This window comes from Lepidochelys kempii, chromosome 19 (genome assembly GCF_965140285.1).
Source record: "Lepidochelys kempii isolate rLepKem1 chromosome 19, rLepKem1.hap1, whole genome shotgun sequence".
NCBI lineage: Eukaryota > Metazoa > Chordata > Testudines > Cheloniidae > Lepidochelys > Lepidochelys kempii.
This window is the reverse complement of record NC_136398.1, coordinates 15,317,485-15,335,945: the sequence shown is the minus strand read 5'-3', so window position 1 is coordinate 15,335,945 and position 18,461 is coordinate 15,317,485. Positions and strand designations below refer to the sequence as shown.

The 18,461-nt window shown below is 43.9% G+C and overlaps 1 protein-coding gene across 8 annotated transcripts in view; it reads left to right on the top strand.

Moving 5' to 3' along the window:
* Positions 1–18,461, top strand: part of PUM1 (pumilio RNA binding family member 1) — a 131,453-nt gene that overhangs the window by 20,234 nt on the left and 92,758 nt on the right. For all 8 annotated transcript variants that reach the window (XM_073317830.2, XM_073317831.2, XM_073317829.2 and 5 more), the window contains one exon: positions 14,293–14,361. In XM_073317830.2, coding sequence (XP_073173931.1) covers positions 14,293–14,361 — 69 coding nt within the window. The remainder of the gene's footprint in view (positions 1–14,292; positions 14,362–18,461) is intronic.

The following is an 18,461-nucleotide window of genomic DNA, read 5'->3' as shown; positions in this document are numbered from 1 at the left end:
GTGACGTAGCTTGGTTCATTTTTATGTATAAAAAATATTCTTAATTCATAATGATACTTAGCCTTAGTGGACGTTTGTAGATAATTATATAATTCAGGTATTGTGTTTTTTGGGCAGGGTTATGTATTGGATGGTGTTAAGAAAGATTAATATTAAAGGAACAGTTCTTGGAGGAGTGAATGATGTGCAAAATACTCAGCCCTTGTTTTCAAGAATAAACTTTATTATACACAAACACGTGCAGGCCTGTTTGCATTATCAGAAGGAATGTATCATGTAGAAGAGGGTGTAAGCGATATATTGTCTTGCAAGTGCACTCATTAGGAGACGCATTTTCCTCTTGCGAAGGGGTGGAGTGCCTGAGGAAAAGTTGTGAAGGAGCTGAAGATGTGGGGCAACTGTAATACCTTCAGCCACTATAATAATAAAGGGGCCAGTTGCAAGGTCAAAGCAGCAGTCAGTTTTTCTTTGTCTTTAATTGCTCATTAAAAACTTCCGCTGCAACTGTCACATGTTCTCCTAACATATCTCTGCACTATCTGTATTTCCAGCTACAGCAGAACCTCAGAATTATGAACACCTCAGGAATAGAGGTTGTTCGTAACTCTGAAATGTTCATATCTCCGAAAAAAAGTTATGGTTGTTCTTTCAGAAGTTTACAACTGAATATTGACTTAATGAAGTTTCAAAGTGTATTGTGCAGAAGAAAAATGCTACTTTTTAACCATCTTAATTTAAATGAAACAAGCACAGAAACAGTTTCCTTACCATGCCAGTTTTTTTAAACTTTCCCTTTTTTGGGTAGTTTACATTTAACACAGTAATGTATTGTGTTTGCTTTTTCTTTTGTCTCTGCTGCTGCCTGATTGTGTACTTCCAGTTCCAAATGAGGTGCGATTGACCGGTCAGTTCGTAACCCTTTTGTTCATAACTCTGAGGTTCTACTGTAGTTAGAAGGCCCTCATCACTGTAGTATCTGAATGCTGCAGAATCACTTCTTTGTCCGCCTGTCTGTGCTGGTCTTGCCTTTCTGCATTTTTCAGCATTCTTGTTCTGCCTTTCAGTGATGATCCTTTTATTTTATGCACCTCAGACTCCTAATTCAATCCCTCTCTCTTCATTTCTGGGTGCAGTTCCATGAATAGACCTCCTCTGCTCTTCCTCTTCCTGGATATCCTTCTTTATCAGGTGTTCCATCTCTATGGGTTTGATCCACCTGCCCCCTTCTGAGATATCGATTGTGGAGTAGATATTTTTTGGGAATAGGGAAAGGTACACAACCTGTGTTTATTAACTATTATTTTAATACCCCACCCATCTGAATTTTAATTCCTCACTCAAGTTGCAACTTCAGTTTCAGATTCCAGTGCCTTAGGAGCTGCTTTCTTTTTGGGATGGAAATGTAAAGGACCTATGACTAGCCTTCATGCACAGCTCTTACAAATATGAGGGGTGGTGGTGGTGGTGCTGATTTAATGCCAGAAAAGTGGGGAAGACTCATGGAGAGTCCTCTGGTGATAGTCTTGGCACATGGAGTAATACAGGCTACTTCATTATAGGCTGCCTGGAAAACGTCTCTGGAGGGAACTGTTTGAGAGAGCAAGAGGAAGGACTGATAATCTGTACTAGATATTTGCATAATGATATTGGAGGACTGGTTGTGTGAGCTTCTGTGGGTGTAATTTGACTTGCCCAAAAACTTAACTGTAAGGCAGGAGGACTTGCTTTATGAAATATTTTCAGACATAACCGTTCAGGATTGGGGAAAAATAGGGGTTAGAATTAGGGATTGTAAAATATGAAACGGTTAACTGGTAAATATTAGTCTTACCGTTAACCCATCTTAACCGTTAAACACTTGCACGTTGGCTGGAGCAGCCCCGGTGCTGAGCCAACTAGCTGGAGTGGCCCCTCTCTCTTTAACTGGTTAAATGATATGATTTTAGTAGTTTAAACAGTTGTCTTTTAAAATATTTACATCCCTAGTTAGTTCTGTCAGTCATTTTCACCCTCAACTCGTGCCCTGTGATAGCAGAAAGATAATAGCAACATGCTACTGAAGTGCCATGGTCCAGCATATGGACTGACTCAGTCATGAAAGGAAAGTGTGTGTGCCATACTGAATAGTGTATATTTTTATTGCAGAACGTTATCCTGTTTTTAGATTTGCAGTTTGTTACTTTTTTGCATTCCTCCTCCCCTTTTCCTCCATTAAGTGCAAGTCCAGCCACATTGTGTGGGCCAGCTAGCCACGGTAAATGCCAAGTCAGGCACTTCTGCCTTGACTGGGAATAACAGCCCTTGTAACCAAGATAGGGGAATGTCAAGATTTTGAAATTATGGAGTAACTGTCCTGGAAGTGCTGACGATGAGCCGTTACAGCTGCTGCTTGTGCCTTGGAGGCAGGGACTTTGGGGAATGTTGGAGATCAGTGGAATAGGAACTTGTGGGGTAGAGGGAGAGGTGAAGATTTACACCCTCATGAGGTTCCATCTGCCATTTTATAAACACTAATGGAATTCGTAAGAACTCTAAAATTTCTTTGCTGTGCTCCTGACCCTGCAAATTCTGCCCTGGTTGGTAAATATTAAAATCAAAGGCTACAAATAGGTGGGCTTGTCAGAATTCAGTTTAAATTGATTGCTGTCAGTAAACTGACACACTGAAATTGATGAAAAAATACCCCTTGGTGCCTGCCTGCATCTTGCGTCTGCAGGGATTGGGTGTCACTGTCCCTGCTGCTGTGCAGGGAGTCCTGTGCAGCTCTGCTGTCACGGCCCTGCTCACTCACCAGTCAGGATTGCGGGGACTGACCCTGGACAGGGACTGTTCCGCATCAGGGTGGCTTCCCCCATGACCAGGGGCTTGTCCTCTTCCTTGTAGCCTGGACTGGGGGTCTCTGGTTTGCCAGCCCAGGACCGCAGCCTCCCCCAGACCTGACTCTCAGGTGTCTTGGGCCCTTGCAGTCCCACTGTCAGTGCTGTCCTACCTCTAACCCCAACCCTTCTCCCCTTAATTTCCCACAGCTGTAAAAATAGTTAAAACATTTTTTAAAAAAATTAAAAATCAAATTCTGCCAAGACTCATATAGACTATAGAAAAGGGCTCCTTTGCTCTCCGTTTCTTCTGAACTCCTCAGCTTGGCTGCTGTCTCCACTGCCCTGGTCCCTGCCACACCTGCAATAAGACATCTTGCACATTTTATTGGGAATCTAGTCCAGCTTGTTGGTTCCCTGGCCTGCATGGCTTCTGCAATCAATTTTTCCTTCTGCCTCAGGATTAAGTCAAGAGGCGCTTCCATGCTATCTAATAGCACCTCAGGCTTGTGGAAGGGTGAGTCCAAGGGATTTGGTCCATTTCCTCATGTAATCAGGAAGTTTTTTAGATTTGGAACTGCATCTTGAGTCATGTATCTTTATGTGAAATATGTTTGCTACCTGTGGAGATGCCACTCCAGTTGCTTAACATAGACTGAGTGAAATGGCTATGACCCAGTTTAGCTGGCCCTGGACCATCATCTCTCCCCAGAGCTATACCAGTCATGCCTAAATGTCTGCCTCTGACCAGCTGGCAATTTGATTATATAATGGTCTCCATTGAGATGTGGTGGTATGACAAATTTATTGACCAGAGGTGGTAGGTAAAAGATGATAGTCACGGTGAAAATAACTCTCAACTGAGCTCCATGGCACAAGTAATGCTGTTTTTACAGGTATGCCTTCTGGCCAGTTTGAACCCTGTGCAGTGGAATTGTGAAAATAGATCAGAAAGACACCTAAGCAGTGAGTGACCTATGCACTGAGAGACATTCATGGCAGAACTGTATTGCACGTGATCTCAGCTTACACTGAGACTGCATACTTGGAGATTGGCATGGTTCTCTTGGACCACTTGGTGGTTAATCATGTTTGAAGCAAATGTAATTCAGATGGTGGCTGTAGTACCGGTGCACCATTATGAGCACTTTTCTGTGTACACACAAATTGTTACTGGCTTAAGTATATGGTGGCAAACTTGTCAAATGTCTCTAATCTAGACAAGGCTATGATGGGTTCCATCATGGTGCTCAAAGTTAGTTAACCTAGTTAAACTTTGTAAACTTCTCCACAGATATCCCTCCCTCCAACCTTTCTGCCTTGAAAGTTTTGTGACCATAAAAACAGGTAGAAGCATTTTAGGGCCTTTGCTAAGTAAACAGACGTCTTTATTTTGTTTGCATTTGTCTATAGTGTACTTCTGATGCCTTCCAGTTAATTCACAGAATAAACCTGAGGATACCTTTTTGTTAAAATTGAAAAGGTAGCTGAATGTACTTCAGAGTAGCTGACATTTTCTGCTGCTGTTGGAAGTGAGAAGGCACAGCTTTGAAGAGAAATGAGGTGGCATGGGTTTTAGACCTCTGCAGACATTTGCAGGCCATTTGACTCGTCTTCCATTCGGTGGAGGAGGTGTCTTTGCCACAGAACAGCATGATGGGGCAGCCTTTTTTCCTCAGAGGAGAGAGATTAGTACACAGTTAGAAAGCAATACAGCTAAGCCAGTTCTAAGACAACATCATGGAGTGTGTTCGGCTGTTACGATTATTGTGCTGTTGTTTGTGTGTTAAGTCAAGAGGAAACGAGTTCTTTCTGTTTCAACATCAACAGTAATGCGTGACACAGTTCCTGTTCTACCTTGGTGGGTCTTGCGATTATTGGCAGATTTGCTGGCCTTGGAGCTTCATGGCAGCCCTTAGCTTGGCCGCTTTTCTGAATTCACAGACCAGGTCGACTCCTCCTGTGTCTGACCAGGATTTGGGGGGAACCCAGGCCTGCCCTCTACTCCGGGTTCCAGCCCAGGGCCCTGTGGAATGTAGCTGTCTAGAGTGCCTCCTGGAACAGCTGTGTGACAGCTACAATTCCCTGGGCTACTTACCCATGGCCTCCTCCCAACACCTTCTTTATCCTCGCCATAGGACCTTCCTCCTGGTGTCCGACAATGCTTGTACACCTCAGTCCTCCAACAGTCCGCGTTCTCACACTCAGCTCCTAGTGCCTCTTCCTCCCAGCTCCTCACACTCACACCAACAAACTGAAGTGAGCTCCTTTTTTAAAACGCAGGTGCCCTGATTAGCGTGCCTGAATTGATTCTAGCAGCTTCTTGACTGGCTGCAGGTGTTCTAATCAGCTTGTTTTAATTGTCTCCAGAAGGTTCGTGTTTGTTCTGGAACCTTCCCTGTTACCTTACCCAGGGAAAAGGGACCTCCTTAGCCTGGGGCTTATATGTGTGCCTTCTATTACTCTCCTATAGCCATCTGGCCCGACCCTGTCACAAATGTTAAACTATTGTAGCATGATTTGGGTGAGGACAAACAGTACTTGTTGAATTAGAAAACAGATTTGCATTGTTTTAGCATTGGGGGAAGCTACCTCTAATTCCCAGGAAATAGCACTTAACTGGTAAATTGCAGTGACTTCCAGTGGAAGTTGACAAGTCTTAAATTTTTAGGCCCTGATGACATTTTGAAAAATTTTGTCCTGGTTTTGTATCCTAGATAATTGCACCTGTGCAAAGCTGAATTTACACTGGTGCGGCTTATTACTGAAGTATGTCATGTGGGTGTATGCTTGGGGTTTGTAGTGCTCTAACTACATTGATACAGTCAAATCAGTGCATGTTTTTTGTATTATCACCAAGGCTGTTGACGGTAGTTTGTTAGCATTTTTCTAGTAAAAATTAAATAAATCATTTACCAATATTAACGTTTTACTTGAAAGGTGACCTACATTAGAAATTAAGGTCTTTCCTACCCTGGAAGACTGTGGAAGATTAATAGGATTATGAAATTACAATCACTAAGGAAGTGAGACTTGATTGAGAAGGGTTTTTCTTTTTGAGTGCTAGTCTCTATGTGTGTTCCTCTGTGGAGTACCTATGTACTCCTTGCCCCCAGAGCTGAGGAATTTTGCAAGCAATGTCCATTGGTCCACATGTGTCCTCTGGCTCACTTAGTGCCTCTGACCATGGAGATAGAGGGTGGGGTGGACTGACGGCCTCTCCAGTTTCTTATCACTGCCACATCGTCTGGATTGGAACCTCTAGTCTGAAGCTTCAGCTTTCTTCTGTAATAGTGAAAATATATTTAGATATCTGTAAATAGATTTTACATTCTTGAGTTTTAAAATTTTTATATGACAGTTTGTGTTATGTAGTCTCCCCAACCCCCGTACTCTATTGAAGTTCTGGGCTTCAAAATTTGTGCTTCCTGCCTGCAATCCTTCTTGGTCATCAGTGACTACCAGTGCTGCTTGTACTACTTTGGGGTAGCCCACATCACAGCAAGATCCAGTATATGCTCTTCATTCCCTATCTGTACCTGGGAAGGGCAAGAACTTCACCTTACAAAGCACCTAATGGAAAAGGTCATGAGGCCGTGGTCGGACCCAGGCTCGGGGACCCCACCATACATCAACCTGACTCAGGAGTGAAAGAGTCTACCCCCAGAGGTCCCTGTGTGGGGTCTTATCAGGAGTGCAAGTTATGTCTTTCTCCAAATCCACTTTGAAGAACCTAGGTCTACAGAGGCAACATGCACTAAGCTTCCACCTCTCCCCCCACAAAAAGAGAATACAGCTGCTCTCTCCCCTTATGGAGTGGGCCCAGAAGAGGCGGAGGAAGCAAGGTCTCTGTGTCCCCATGCTGCTTCCTCCAGCATCTCTCTTCCAGAGTGGGGAACCAGGCCCAGGGGGTTACCCTGGGGACCACCCAGGTTACCAAGCCACCATCTCCTTCTGAGGGAACCTTCAGAGCCCAAAACTGGCCTTCTCCTTCCAGAGCAGGGAGCTGGGTTCAGTACTACTTCTTTTAGGACTCGAGCACTGACATAACCCCGTACATGCATGTCTGCGCATATGTGTATCTTCTGCGTTGCCTTACTTCAATATGCAGCCTGGTATTTACACTCAGACTAACTTATTAGCATAAACAGATCGACCCAATGTAGTGTATTGGTTTTTGTTAACATAATCAGTATTTTAATGTGTTTGAGTGGTCTAGATTTTGGTGAAAATCAGTGTAACAAAACCAACTAATAGCTTTTGTAAAACCCAGGATTTTTTTGTAAAAATTGAAAACTAAGTCCTTGGGAATGCTGGAATATTGCTTGTGTGCCATCCAAATATCGGGAACCATTTTACTAATTGCCCCTTTAATATGCAATTGTGAACTGGAGAGGCTGATCTGTCTAGTTCAAATCCTGTCCGCTTTCTTGGATTCATGCATGCATACACCTCTGTGGCCTCTGTCCTCTATCCCCTCCCACTCTGCTTGCTTTGCTCTTACACAAGCTCTCCGTGCCTAAAGTTTGCAGCTGGTTGCCTAAGGGTATGTCTACGCTACGAAATTAGGTCAAATTTATAGAAGTCGATTTTTTAGAAAGTGATTTTATACAGTCGATTTTATGTGTCCCCACAGTAATGCACTAAGCGCATTAAGTCAGCGGAGTGCGTCCACAGTACCGAGGCTAGCATCAGCTTTTGGAGCGTTGCACTGTGGACACAGCTATATCATAGTTCCTACAGTCTCCGCCGCCCATTGGAATTCTGGGTTAAGCTCCCAATGCCTGATGGGGCAAAAACATTGTCGTGGATGGTTTTGGGTACGTGTCGTCAGTCGCCCCTCCCTCCATGAAAGCAATGGCAGACAATCGTTTCGCTCCTTTTTTCAGTGCGGGTGCCATACTGCTTTCAGCAGACGGTGTAGTAGGACTGCTACCCGTCATTGTCATCCACCGCTTCCACTGCCACTCTGCTCTCTTGATGCTATGAATCCACCTCGCAGGTCCTCTGAACATGACCATCGTCATCCACTGCTTCCGCTGGCACTCTGCTCTCCTGGTGATCTCTCAGGGTTGCTTCCGCTGCAACTCTGCTCAGCTGCTCTTGTCTCGCCATACCCCGGCAAGTGTGCAGCCCGTTTAGCTGTTGTGTCCTGGCAGCAGACTGTGCAGTAGGTCTGCAAAACTGGTCATCCAGCCACTGCTTCCCCTGCAACTCTTCTGTCCTGCAAACGCCATACCACGGCAAGCATGGAGGCCGCTCAGGTCACCGCAGCAGTTATGAGCATTGTAAACACCTCGTGCATTATCACGCAGTATATGAAGAACCTGCAAAAGCAGGCAAGGAGATGACTGCAGCATGGTGATGAGGTCATGGACATAGACTTCTCTCAAAGCACGGCCCGGCAATTTGGCCATCCTGGTGGCAATGGGACAGGCTCATACCATGGAATGCCGATTCTGGGCCTGTGAAGCAAGCACAGACTGGTGGGACCTCATAGTGTTGCAGGTGTGGGATGATTCCCAATGGCTGCAAAACTTTCACATGCCTAAGGGCACTTTCATGGAACTTTGTGACCTTGCTTTCCCCTGCCCTGAAGCGCAAGAATACCAAGATGAGAGCAGCCCTCACAGTTCACAAGAGAGTGGTGATAGCCCTGTGGAAGCTTGCAATGCCAGACTGCTACTGGTCAGTCGGGAATCAATTTGGAGTGGGCAAATCTACTGTTGGGGCTGCTGTGATCCAAGTAGCCAACACAATCACTGAGCTGCTTCTATCAAGGGTAGTGACTCTGGGAAATGTGCAGGTCATAGTGGATGGCTTTGCTGCAATGGGATTCCCTAACTGTGGTGGGGCAATAGATGGAACGCATATCCCTATCTTGGGACCGGACCACCAAGGCAGCCGGTACATAAACCGCAAAGGGTACTTTTAGTGGTGTTGCAAGCACTGGTGGATCACAAGGGACATTTCTCCGACATCAACGTGGGATGGCCAGGAGAGGTACATGACACTCGCATTTTCAGGAACTCTGGTCTGTATGAACAGCTGCAGCAAGAGACTTACTTCCCAGACCAGAAAATAACTGTTGGGGATGTTGAAATGCCTATAGTTATCCTTGGGGACCCAGCCTACCCCTTAATGCCATGGCTCATGAAACTGTACACAGACACTTTGGACAGTAGTCAGGAGCTGTTCAACTATAGGCTGAGCAAGTGCAGAATGGCAGTATAATGTGCATTTGGACATTTAAAAGCGCGCTGGCGCAGTTTACTGACTCGCTCAGACCTCAGCAAAACCAATATTCCCATTGTTATTACTGCTTGCTGTGTGCTCCACAATATCTGTGAAAGTAAGGGGGAGATGTTTATGGCGGGGCGGGAAATTGAGGCAAATCGCCTGGCTGCTGATTATGCACAGCCAGACACCAGGGTGGTTAGAAGAGCACAGCAGGGTGTGCTCCACATCAGAGAAGCTTTGAAAACCAGTTTCATGGCTGAACAGCCTACGGTGTGACAGTTCTGTTTGTTTCTCCTAGATGAAAACCCGCCTCCTTGGTTTGCTCTACTTCCCTGTAAGCCAACCGCCCTCCCCTCTCCCCTTCGATCACCACTTGCAGAGGCAATAAAGTCATTGTTGTTTCAAATTCATGCATTCTTTATTAATTTGTCACACAAATAGGGGGATAACTGCCAAGGTAGCCCGGGAGGGGTGAGGGAGGAGGGAAGCACCAGGTGGGGTAGCGGAGGAGGGAAGACAAGGCCACACTGCACTTCAAAACTTATTAAATGTCGGCCTTCTGTTGCTTGGGCAGTCCTCTGGGGTGGAGTGGTTGGGTGCCTGGAGCTGCCATGCCCCTCTCTCCCCAGCGTTCTTGGGCTTCTGGGTGAGGAGGGCAGTTACACAGGAGCTGCAGTGGCAGTCTGTGCCTTTCCTGCATCTCAACCATATGCCGGAGCAGATCAGTTTGATCCTCCAGTAGCCTCAGCATTGCATCCTCTCATCATGCTGTCGCCATCTGTCCTCTTGATCCCGCCATCTGTCCTCAACCAGGTGACCATGGATGATATCACTCTCCTGAGGATAACACAGAGAGATAAAGAATGAATGTTTCTTGAATGCCAGCAAACACCTGGACCACACTCTGCCATGTTTTCTTATGGAGCGATTTGCCAGCAGATTGAGGGACGTGATCGTTCCCCTCTATTCGACATTGGTGAGGCCTCATCTGGAGTACTGTGTCCAGTTTTGGGCCCCACACTACAAGAAGGATGTGGATAAATTGGAGAGAGTCCAGCGAAGGGCAACAAAAATGATTAGGGGTCTGGAACACATGACTTATGAGGAGAGGCTGAAGGAACTGGGATTGTTTAGTCTGTGGAAGAGAAGAATGAGGGGGGATTTGATAGCTGCTTTCAACTGTCTGAAAGGTGGATCTAAAGAGGATGGTTCTAGACTATTCTCAGAGGTGGCAGATGACAGGACAAGGAGTAATGGTCTCAAGTTGCAGTGGGGGAGATTTAGGTTGGATATTAGGAAAAGCTTTTTCACTAGGAGGGTGGTGAAACACTGGAATGCGTTACCTAGGGAGGTGGTGGAATCCCCTTCCTTCGAAGTTTTTAAGGTCAGGCTTGACAAAGCCCTGGCTGGGATGATTTAGTTGGGGATTGGTCCTGCTCTGGGCAGGGGGTTGGACTAGATGACCTCCAGAGGTCCCTTCCAACTCTGATATTCTATGATTCCAGACTATGTGCTACTGGCCTGCGGTGGTAAAGTGTCCTATCATGGAGGACGTAATAAGGCTGCGCTCCCCAGAAATCTTTTGCAAAGTTTTTGGGAGTACCTCCAGGAGAGCTTCATTGAGATGTCCCTGGAGGATTTCTGCTCCATCCCCAGACATGCTAACAGACTTTTTCAGTAGCTGCACTGGCTGCGAATGGATCCCAAGTCTTCAGGGCAAATTAATCTTTAAACACGCTTGCTTTTAAACCATATATTTATATTTACAAAGGTACACTCACCAGAGGTGCCTTCTCTACCTTCATGGTCCGGGAGCCCGGCTTGGGAGGGTACTGTCTCCAGGCTGATAAACAGTTCCTGGCTGTCGGGGAGAACAGTTTCTCCGCTTGCCTAGTGTGCGCTATCTTCAACCTCCCCCTCCTCATCATCTTCCTCGTCCCCAAAATCCTCATCCCTGTTGCGTGAGACTCCCTTAGAGGAGTCCACGTACAGGTGTGGGGTAGTTGTAGGGGCATGCCCTAGAATTGCATGCAGCTCATCATAGAAGCGGCATGTCTGGGGCTCTGACCTTGAGTGGGCGTTTGCCTCTTGGGTTTTTTGGTAGGCTTGCCTGAGCTCCTTAAGTTTCACACAGCACTGCTGTGGGTCCCTGTGATAGCCTCTGTCCTTCATGCCCTTGGAGATTTTTTCAAATATTTTGGCATTTTGTATTTTGGAACGGAGTTCTGATAGCACAGATTCTTCTCTCCATACAGCGATCAGATCCAGTAACTCCCGTTCGGTCTATGCTGGAGCTCCTTTGCGATTCTGGGACTCCTTGGTCACCTCTGCTGATGAGATCTGCACGGTCATCTGTGCTGATCAGCTTGCCACGCTGGCCAAACAGGAAATGAAATTCAAAAGTTTGCAGGGCTTTTCCTGTCTACCTGGCCAGTACATCCAAGTTGAGAGCGCTGTCCAGAGCGGTCACAATGGAGCACTGTGGGATAGCTCTCGGAGGCCAATACTGTCGAATTGCATCCACGCTAACCCAAATTCAATCCAGCGATGTTGATTTCAACGCTAATCCCCTCCATGGGGAGGAGTACAGAAACAGATTTTAAGAGCCTCTTAAGTTGACAAAAATGGCTTTGTTGTGTGGATGGGTTCAGGGTTAAATTGATCTAATACTGCTAAATTCGACCTAAACTCTTAGTGTAGACCAGGGCTAAGTGGGAGTGGAGGATTGATGTGATGCAGCCCTTGTTTTGATATTCCACCTTTCTCTCCTAAATCTAGATTAAATTTTAAAACAGTACTGTGTCTTTTGGGTCATTAAAAGATGGTTGAATTTTTAGGCCTGACAACTTTGAAAGATTAGCACTGCAGCACATAAGAACATGTTAACTGCCGTGCATTACACTTGGTAATCATTAAGGAAATTGCTAGTTTCTTGTACCTGGGTGTCTGGAATGTCTGATTAGATTATTGAGCCCTGTAGCAAACATACACCAGTCACTTTTTCAAGTAGTCCCATTAAACTCAATGGAACTGCTTATATTAGTTAAGTTACATGTACCTTTGCAACATTGGACCTCTAGTCTGTTGTTATAGTTGGATTGTTTGAAGTAAACTGTGTTTATAGGGGAGATTTACCTGTAGTTTAAATGTAAGTTTCTATGATGACACTTCCTGGAGTTCAGTCATTACATATTGAATTTTGTATTTTGGAACCAGAGTTAGTGTTAAGTGTATCGGTGCCATAAGCAAATAATAATTTTGGCAGGTGATCGTGAGCCAAAAGAAAAGTCAATATTTTGTTCTCAAAATATAATTTGAAAAGATTTGGTAAATTTTGTATTGCTGATAACTGCCCATAGAAAGACATTGAAATATAGGAACATCCCTAATATAGACTTAAATTTAAGCTGCGTACATGTTGTCTTGCTTTCTTCCTTTACCTCACTTTTTCATTTTTAAAATGTTTCATTCTATATTTTGTTTGCAGTTCTTTTTTTCTGCCATTATCCCCTCACCACCTCTTTCCTTTAACTCCTTGGGTCTTCCTGCTATGACTTTTATCTGTTTGTCTCCCCCTCCCCAGCTTTTTGAGATTGATAGATTGAGTCAAGGGAAAACAGTATCTGTCTCCCACTCCCCTAGATTCTTCCCTCAGTCTCCTCCCATTGTAGTTCCAGGGATGTTGCGGTTGGCTCTAAGGGTTGGCTTCTTCATCTTTAGACAGGCTTCCAAGGATGGAGTTCCTTAAGGTTGCTGCTGCTACCACGTTTTTTCTTTCTTGAAGTTAAGTGTGGAAGAAAGGAAGGTGATTCACAGAGTCAGAGATGATTCTTTTCAGAGTAGGAGCCGTGTTCGTCTGTATTCGCAAAAGGAGAAGGAGGACTTGTGGCACCTTAGAGACTAACCAATTTATTTGAGCATAAGCTTTCGTGAGCTACAGCTCACTTCATCGGAGTGTAGCTCACAAAAGCTTATGCCCAAATAAATTGGTTAGTCTCTAAGGTGCCACAAGTCCTCCTGTTTTTTTTAGAGATGATTCTGCTGCTTGTAAGGAGTTGGGCGTGAGAAGAGTCTAGAGTAGAAGTCATGGAGCAAAAGTTGGGCAACATTGTTGACACCTTACATGAGTGCCTACCAGGCCTGTGCTGCCAATGTTTCAGTTCACATTTTCCTACTTTTAGGGAGACATTTTATATGCTGGAAGTCGTGAGACCTCTCTTTGAATCTAGGTTTTGTCACTTACACACTGTGACTTTGGGCAGGTTGCTTCCCTCCTGGATCTAGCGTGTCTATCTGCAATATGAAGAGTGATTCTTACTCACCTTTGTAAAGCACTTTGAATTGTATAGATGAAAAATGCTGTGTAACCGCTGAGAAATATTAGAACACTACAAACAGTGCTTTCTCTCAGAATAGTCCTTATGTTGAAAGCCTTTATTAATGTTTCACTATGCAAAACCATTTTTAAACAGTTTGTTTTGGGAGAGGAGTTTTTATTTATAGTGTGATTTCCGACTTCAGAAGACCTGCTAAGTTGCTGAAGAAACAGTTGTAACCTGTTTCTTAAGGCTTATTGTAAACTTGGAGTAGTATAAAGATGTTCAGAGAATCTGGTGTTGTTTTAAAACTAACGTGCATCTGAATTTGCACTTCCTATCCCTCGCAGGCAGAATGTGTGATATCAATCTATGTGGATCAGGTAAACTTTAGTAAAGAGCCATTGTAAGCTCAGATGGTGAGGTGTTGTTTAAGGTTGATGATTTTATGCTATATACTCTGCCAACCTGTTGATTTTAAATGTTAGTGTGCTACTTCAAAATTTTTTTTATTTTTCATTATTTAATATTGTGAATGTTGATTCTATCCTGTCTTTTAATGGAGATCATATTAACCTCTGCATTTTTTTCATTTGCTTGTGCACAGAGATATTAATGCAGCTCTTTTTTCAATATTAATCTTTACTGTAGCAAGGGAAATCACTCTTATCTGTCTTAAAGTTGCTTATATTTACTTTTGAATATATTTGTAGAATTGGTAGAAAATATACTCCAGATTTTAAGAGTTGTAAAGGTAAGTCATATTTTGCACCTAAACAGTCTTGTGGTGTACTTTATTAAAGAGTAAGGTTCACTGGCATTTTATGTCTGAAAAAAAATTATAAATTATGATTACCTTTTTATTTGTAATAGGAATGAAATAGTCAGTTCCTCATATTTTTCTCCTCTATTTATAATAGGTGCGTTCAATGGATGAACTGAACCATGATTTTCAAGCACTAGCTCTGGAGGGAAGGGCTATGGGAGAGGTAAGTGAAACATCTTTAGAACAGGGGGTGTGTGTGTGTGTGTGTGTGTGTGTGTGATGGAACGAAGGGAGAAGAGCTCTTTCTTCAGAAATGAGAGGTGGATTCTCTTCTCAAAACTACATCCACTACTCCTCCCTTGAGGAAGTCCTGCATCATGGCTGTTGCAAAGAGTCTGTTAGGAGGCACTCCAACCTAGGAAGAGAAACATCTGAGCCCTCCAGGTATTCTACCATCAGCAAGTAATAAAATGGTGCTTGTGCTGAATGGTGGAAACATTAGAATGGAACTTGCTTAGTTTATGTGAAGGGGTTTATATGATGGGCTTGTCTGCAATAGCAGGGAACTGGAGTTGATGACCCAAGAGATCCCTTCCAGTTGTATGGCCTGTGTTCCTATGTCTTGCTACGAGGTATCATACACTTGTCCCATGTTCCTTTTAGGTATACAGGTAATTAATAGACAACATAACCAAGGCTGCTGCTTTTTTTTTTTTCTCTATAAGTGATTGTTCTCCATTTCTATAGGCAGTTTCAGCTATTGTGATGAAGTTTAAAAAGCTATACATGGAGATCTTGCAGCTTTAAACTTGTTAGACATCTTAACCTCATGCTTCAAAACTGATGGGTGTCTATTTCTGTGTAAGTTAATAAGAACACGGCGAAGGGGCAACATCAAGGGTGGTAACTGGGGCAAAAAGCAAGATTCCCCCCTCCACTAAAATGATCCTCAGTCCATGAAGTTGTGTGGGTAAAAAGTTCTCTTGTGAGTTTACCAATGCCAGCAGAAGAGTTAGAAAGAAGGTTATCAGGTCTTAAATGAAAAAAAGTAATAATAATTTACTTGATTCTTGTATCCTAAGAGGAAATGTAGAATTACTAGCTTCAGACATGGTGTGAAATGTAACAACGCAAATGACCAGCCCAACTTTAAATGTCCATGTTAGTTGCAAAACATGTTTTGCTCTCCCGGTCTCTTCTGGCTCACTTTAATATTCCTTCTGTTGTTCAAAGACCAGTTTATTTTCTCTTCTGTCTTGTGAGTTGGCTGGCTGGCTCCTCAAGCCAGTGTTCTTGTCAGAGTGGATGAAAATCGATGATTCTTAAAAAACCCCAAAATACAGGTTTATTTAGAATTAAATTTGAAATAGACAACCTATGTTAAGGCCTGAACTTATTATAATCCTATTAAAATAATTTAAATTCAGTTCAGTTATTCAAGTAGTAAATGTTTGCTGCCAGAGTTTTAAAGAGAGTCAAGTTATTGAACAGGTGTAAATGTCTGTCTAAGCACCTGGAACCAGAGTTTGAAGAGCCAAACCAGTTTTTTTATAGCTGTAGGTGCAGAGAGAATATTTATTTTCAGTTCAGTCGCTATTTCAATTCAGTCACTACTTCATTCAAAGTTGAGTGACCTATTGGAGTTGGAAAAAGCAGGAAAGTCTGTTTTCCTCTTCAAATATCTGAATAAAAATGGAGGGGTGAGGATGAGATCTGCTAATTCTTAAATCTTGAAGGACATGGTTGTTGGGGATAATTTCAGTTTGCTAAATATAAATATTTTGTTTTAATAAATCAGTTTTAAACGTAAAATGTAGAATCATAGAATCTAGAGTTGGAAGGGGTCATCAGTTCCAGTGCTGAGGCAGGACCAAATAAACCTAGGTGTTTTGATAAATATTACATATCTAGCACATTTAACATCATTTAAAAATGGGTTGTGCATTTTAATTGAATTCCAGTTTCCATCTAAATGATCTTGGCACTAATCATTTAATAAATACCGCATCATTCACTGTTCTCTATCATAATGTAAATATTAAGAATCAGAATAAATGTATATTAAGCTATGAAGTTACTTAAAAGAACATGTACAGAGATATCCTCCTAATTAGGGGAAAAATTAGTTTAAAGTCTGTATTTAGTTGAAAATCAACATGTTTTAATGATTACCAGCCAATGAAACTTGACCTTTCTTTATGAAAATAATGAAGTACAGAAGCAAAAAGAGATTAAAATAGATAGATATAAATCAAGGCTTCCTGCTTGCTGATTCTGATCTCTCTTAATTTTTGTAAAGAGAGTGATACTGCTGTTTACAAAACAACTTTGCACAGTGTGCTATTGTTCTTTATCCATGCCAGCTACATGGGATTAGCAGTTTAGGTGTAATGTATATTTAATTTCTAAAAAAAAATCCACGTTGCTTATTCCTCAGATTGTAATGCCTTTGATGTCTCTGTTCCCTGGCTGAACAGCTCAGCTATCTGCAGTGATCTTCCACACTCTTGTTGGTTTTCAGTAGGGGAGCATTGCTAGGGAAAGCTTTAACATGTACACTTGTCTCGTTGTTGGTCATAATGTTCTGTTTGGTATTGACTGTGTGAGGGTCCACAGTCTACATAGATGTACTGTATCACATATTATAGATTGAAAGTTGATTTCCATTTAGTCCCTCTCCAGCCAGGGCAAGACTTTTTTTTGTTCTTCAGCACATTTTCTAGAGCTATGTCCAGTCAGGTTTTAAATACCCCAAGCAGTTGGGCTTCTGCTACATCCCTTAGATCAAGGGTGGGCAAACTACGGCTCGTGGGCCGGATCCTGCCCATCATGGCTTTGGATCCGGCCCGTGGGATTGCTCCCCATGGTGCCGCAGGCCCCGTGTCGCTCTCAGAAGCAGCTGGCACCATAAGGGGGGCAGAGGGCTCTGTGTGTTGCCCTTGCCTCCAGGCACCCCCCAGCTCCCATTGGCTGGGAACGGGGAACTGTGGCCAATGGGAGCTTCGGGGGAGGTACCTGAAGGCGTGGCAAGGGCAGCGTGTCCTTGCTCCCCCCTCTCCTCTCTTCCCCGGGGCCCTGCATGGACATGGTTCCAGCTGCTTCCCTGAGTGGCGCAACATGGGGCCAGGACAGGCAGGCAGGGAGCCTGCCCTGTCCCCGGTGTGCGCCCCTTCCACCCAGAGCTGCTTTAGGTAAGCAGTGCCGGGCTGGAGCCCGAACTCCTGCCCTAAGCCCCCTGCCTGCACCTCGCACCCCGCCTGCACCCCAACTCCCTGCCCTGAGCCCCCTGTCGCACCCCTCCTGCACCCCAACCCCCTGCTGCAGTCTGCACCCCTCCTGCACCCTTGCCCTGAGCCCCCTTCTGCACTCCACACCCCTCCTCTGCCCCAATCCCTTGCCCTGAGCCCATTCCTGCACACCGCACTCCCTCCCGCGCCCCGGCCCTGCATACAATTTCCCCACCCAGATGTGGCATTCGGCCCAAAAAGTTTGCCCACCCTTGCCTTAGACTCTTATAGCACAGTACATCCCTAGAAGCTTTCCTAACATTCATTGGGAATTCTTCTATCCTGAAGTTTTGTTCTCTTGTGACATCTTTAAATAATTCCTTTGCATCCTTAATGTTTGCACCTTTAATATATTTGTAGACCATTCTCTGTCCCCTCCCTCCTACGTAGGTGCTGCTTAACCAAACAGTGCATGTTTAGTTTTAACTATTCCTCATAAGTCGAACACTCCTCTCCATATCATTTTAGTTATGTGATAAATAAGAACAGTTCATCAAGCTTCCCAACTAGTCCCAGCATTCAATTGCTGGTCAAATACCAGAGTGAGGTTGATACCCAGTATGAAAGTAGATAGACCTATTCAAAAATAAAACTGCAAAATAGCAAATGATTCAACAGGCTTATGCTCAGTATAGTACTCAAAGAACAGAGCTACACACCAAGATAGCTGTTCCAAGGTATTTTCAGTGTTTGAATCATTGCAAGAGGCAAGTAACAAAGCTCTTAAGTGGAAATAAGATAAATCATAAAGTCTGATCCTGTCCTCAGAGGATCTTAAAATATGTTCCAGTGCAAAAAGTCCCCCTGGCAAAGTTCCTTGGATTACAAACATCATCCAGTCCTTATGTGCAGCTAATATGCTGAAATCTGCTGTATGGAACTACAAAAATCCTGCCATTCCACCTTGAACTATTGTCAGTATACAGGTTTCAGAGTAACAGCCGTGTTAGTCTGTATTCGCAAAAAGAAAAGGAGTACTTGTGGCACCTTAGAGCTGTAGCTCACGAAAGCTTATGCTCAAATAAATTGGTTAGTC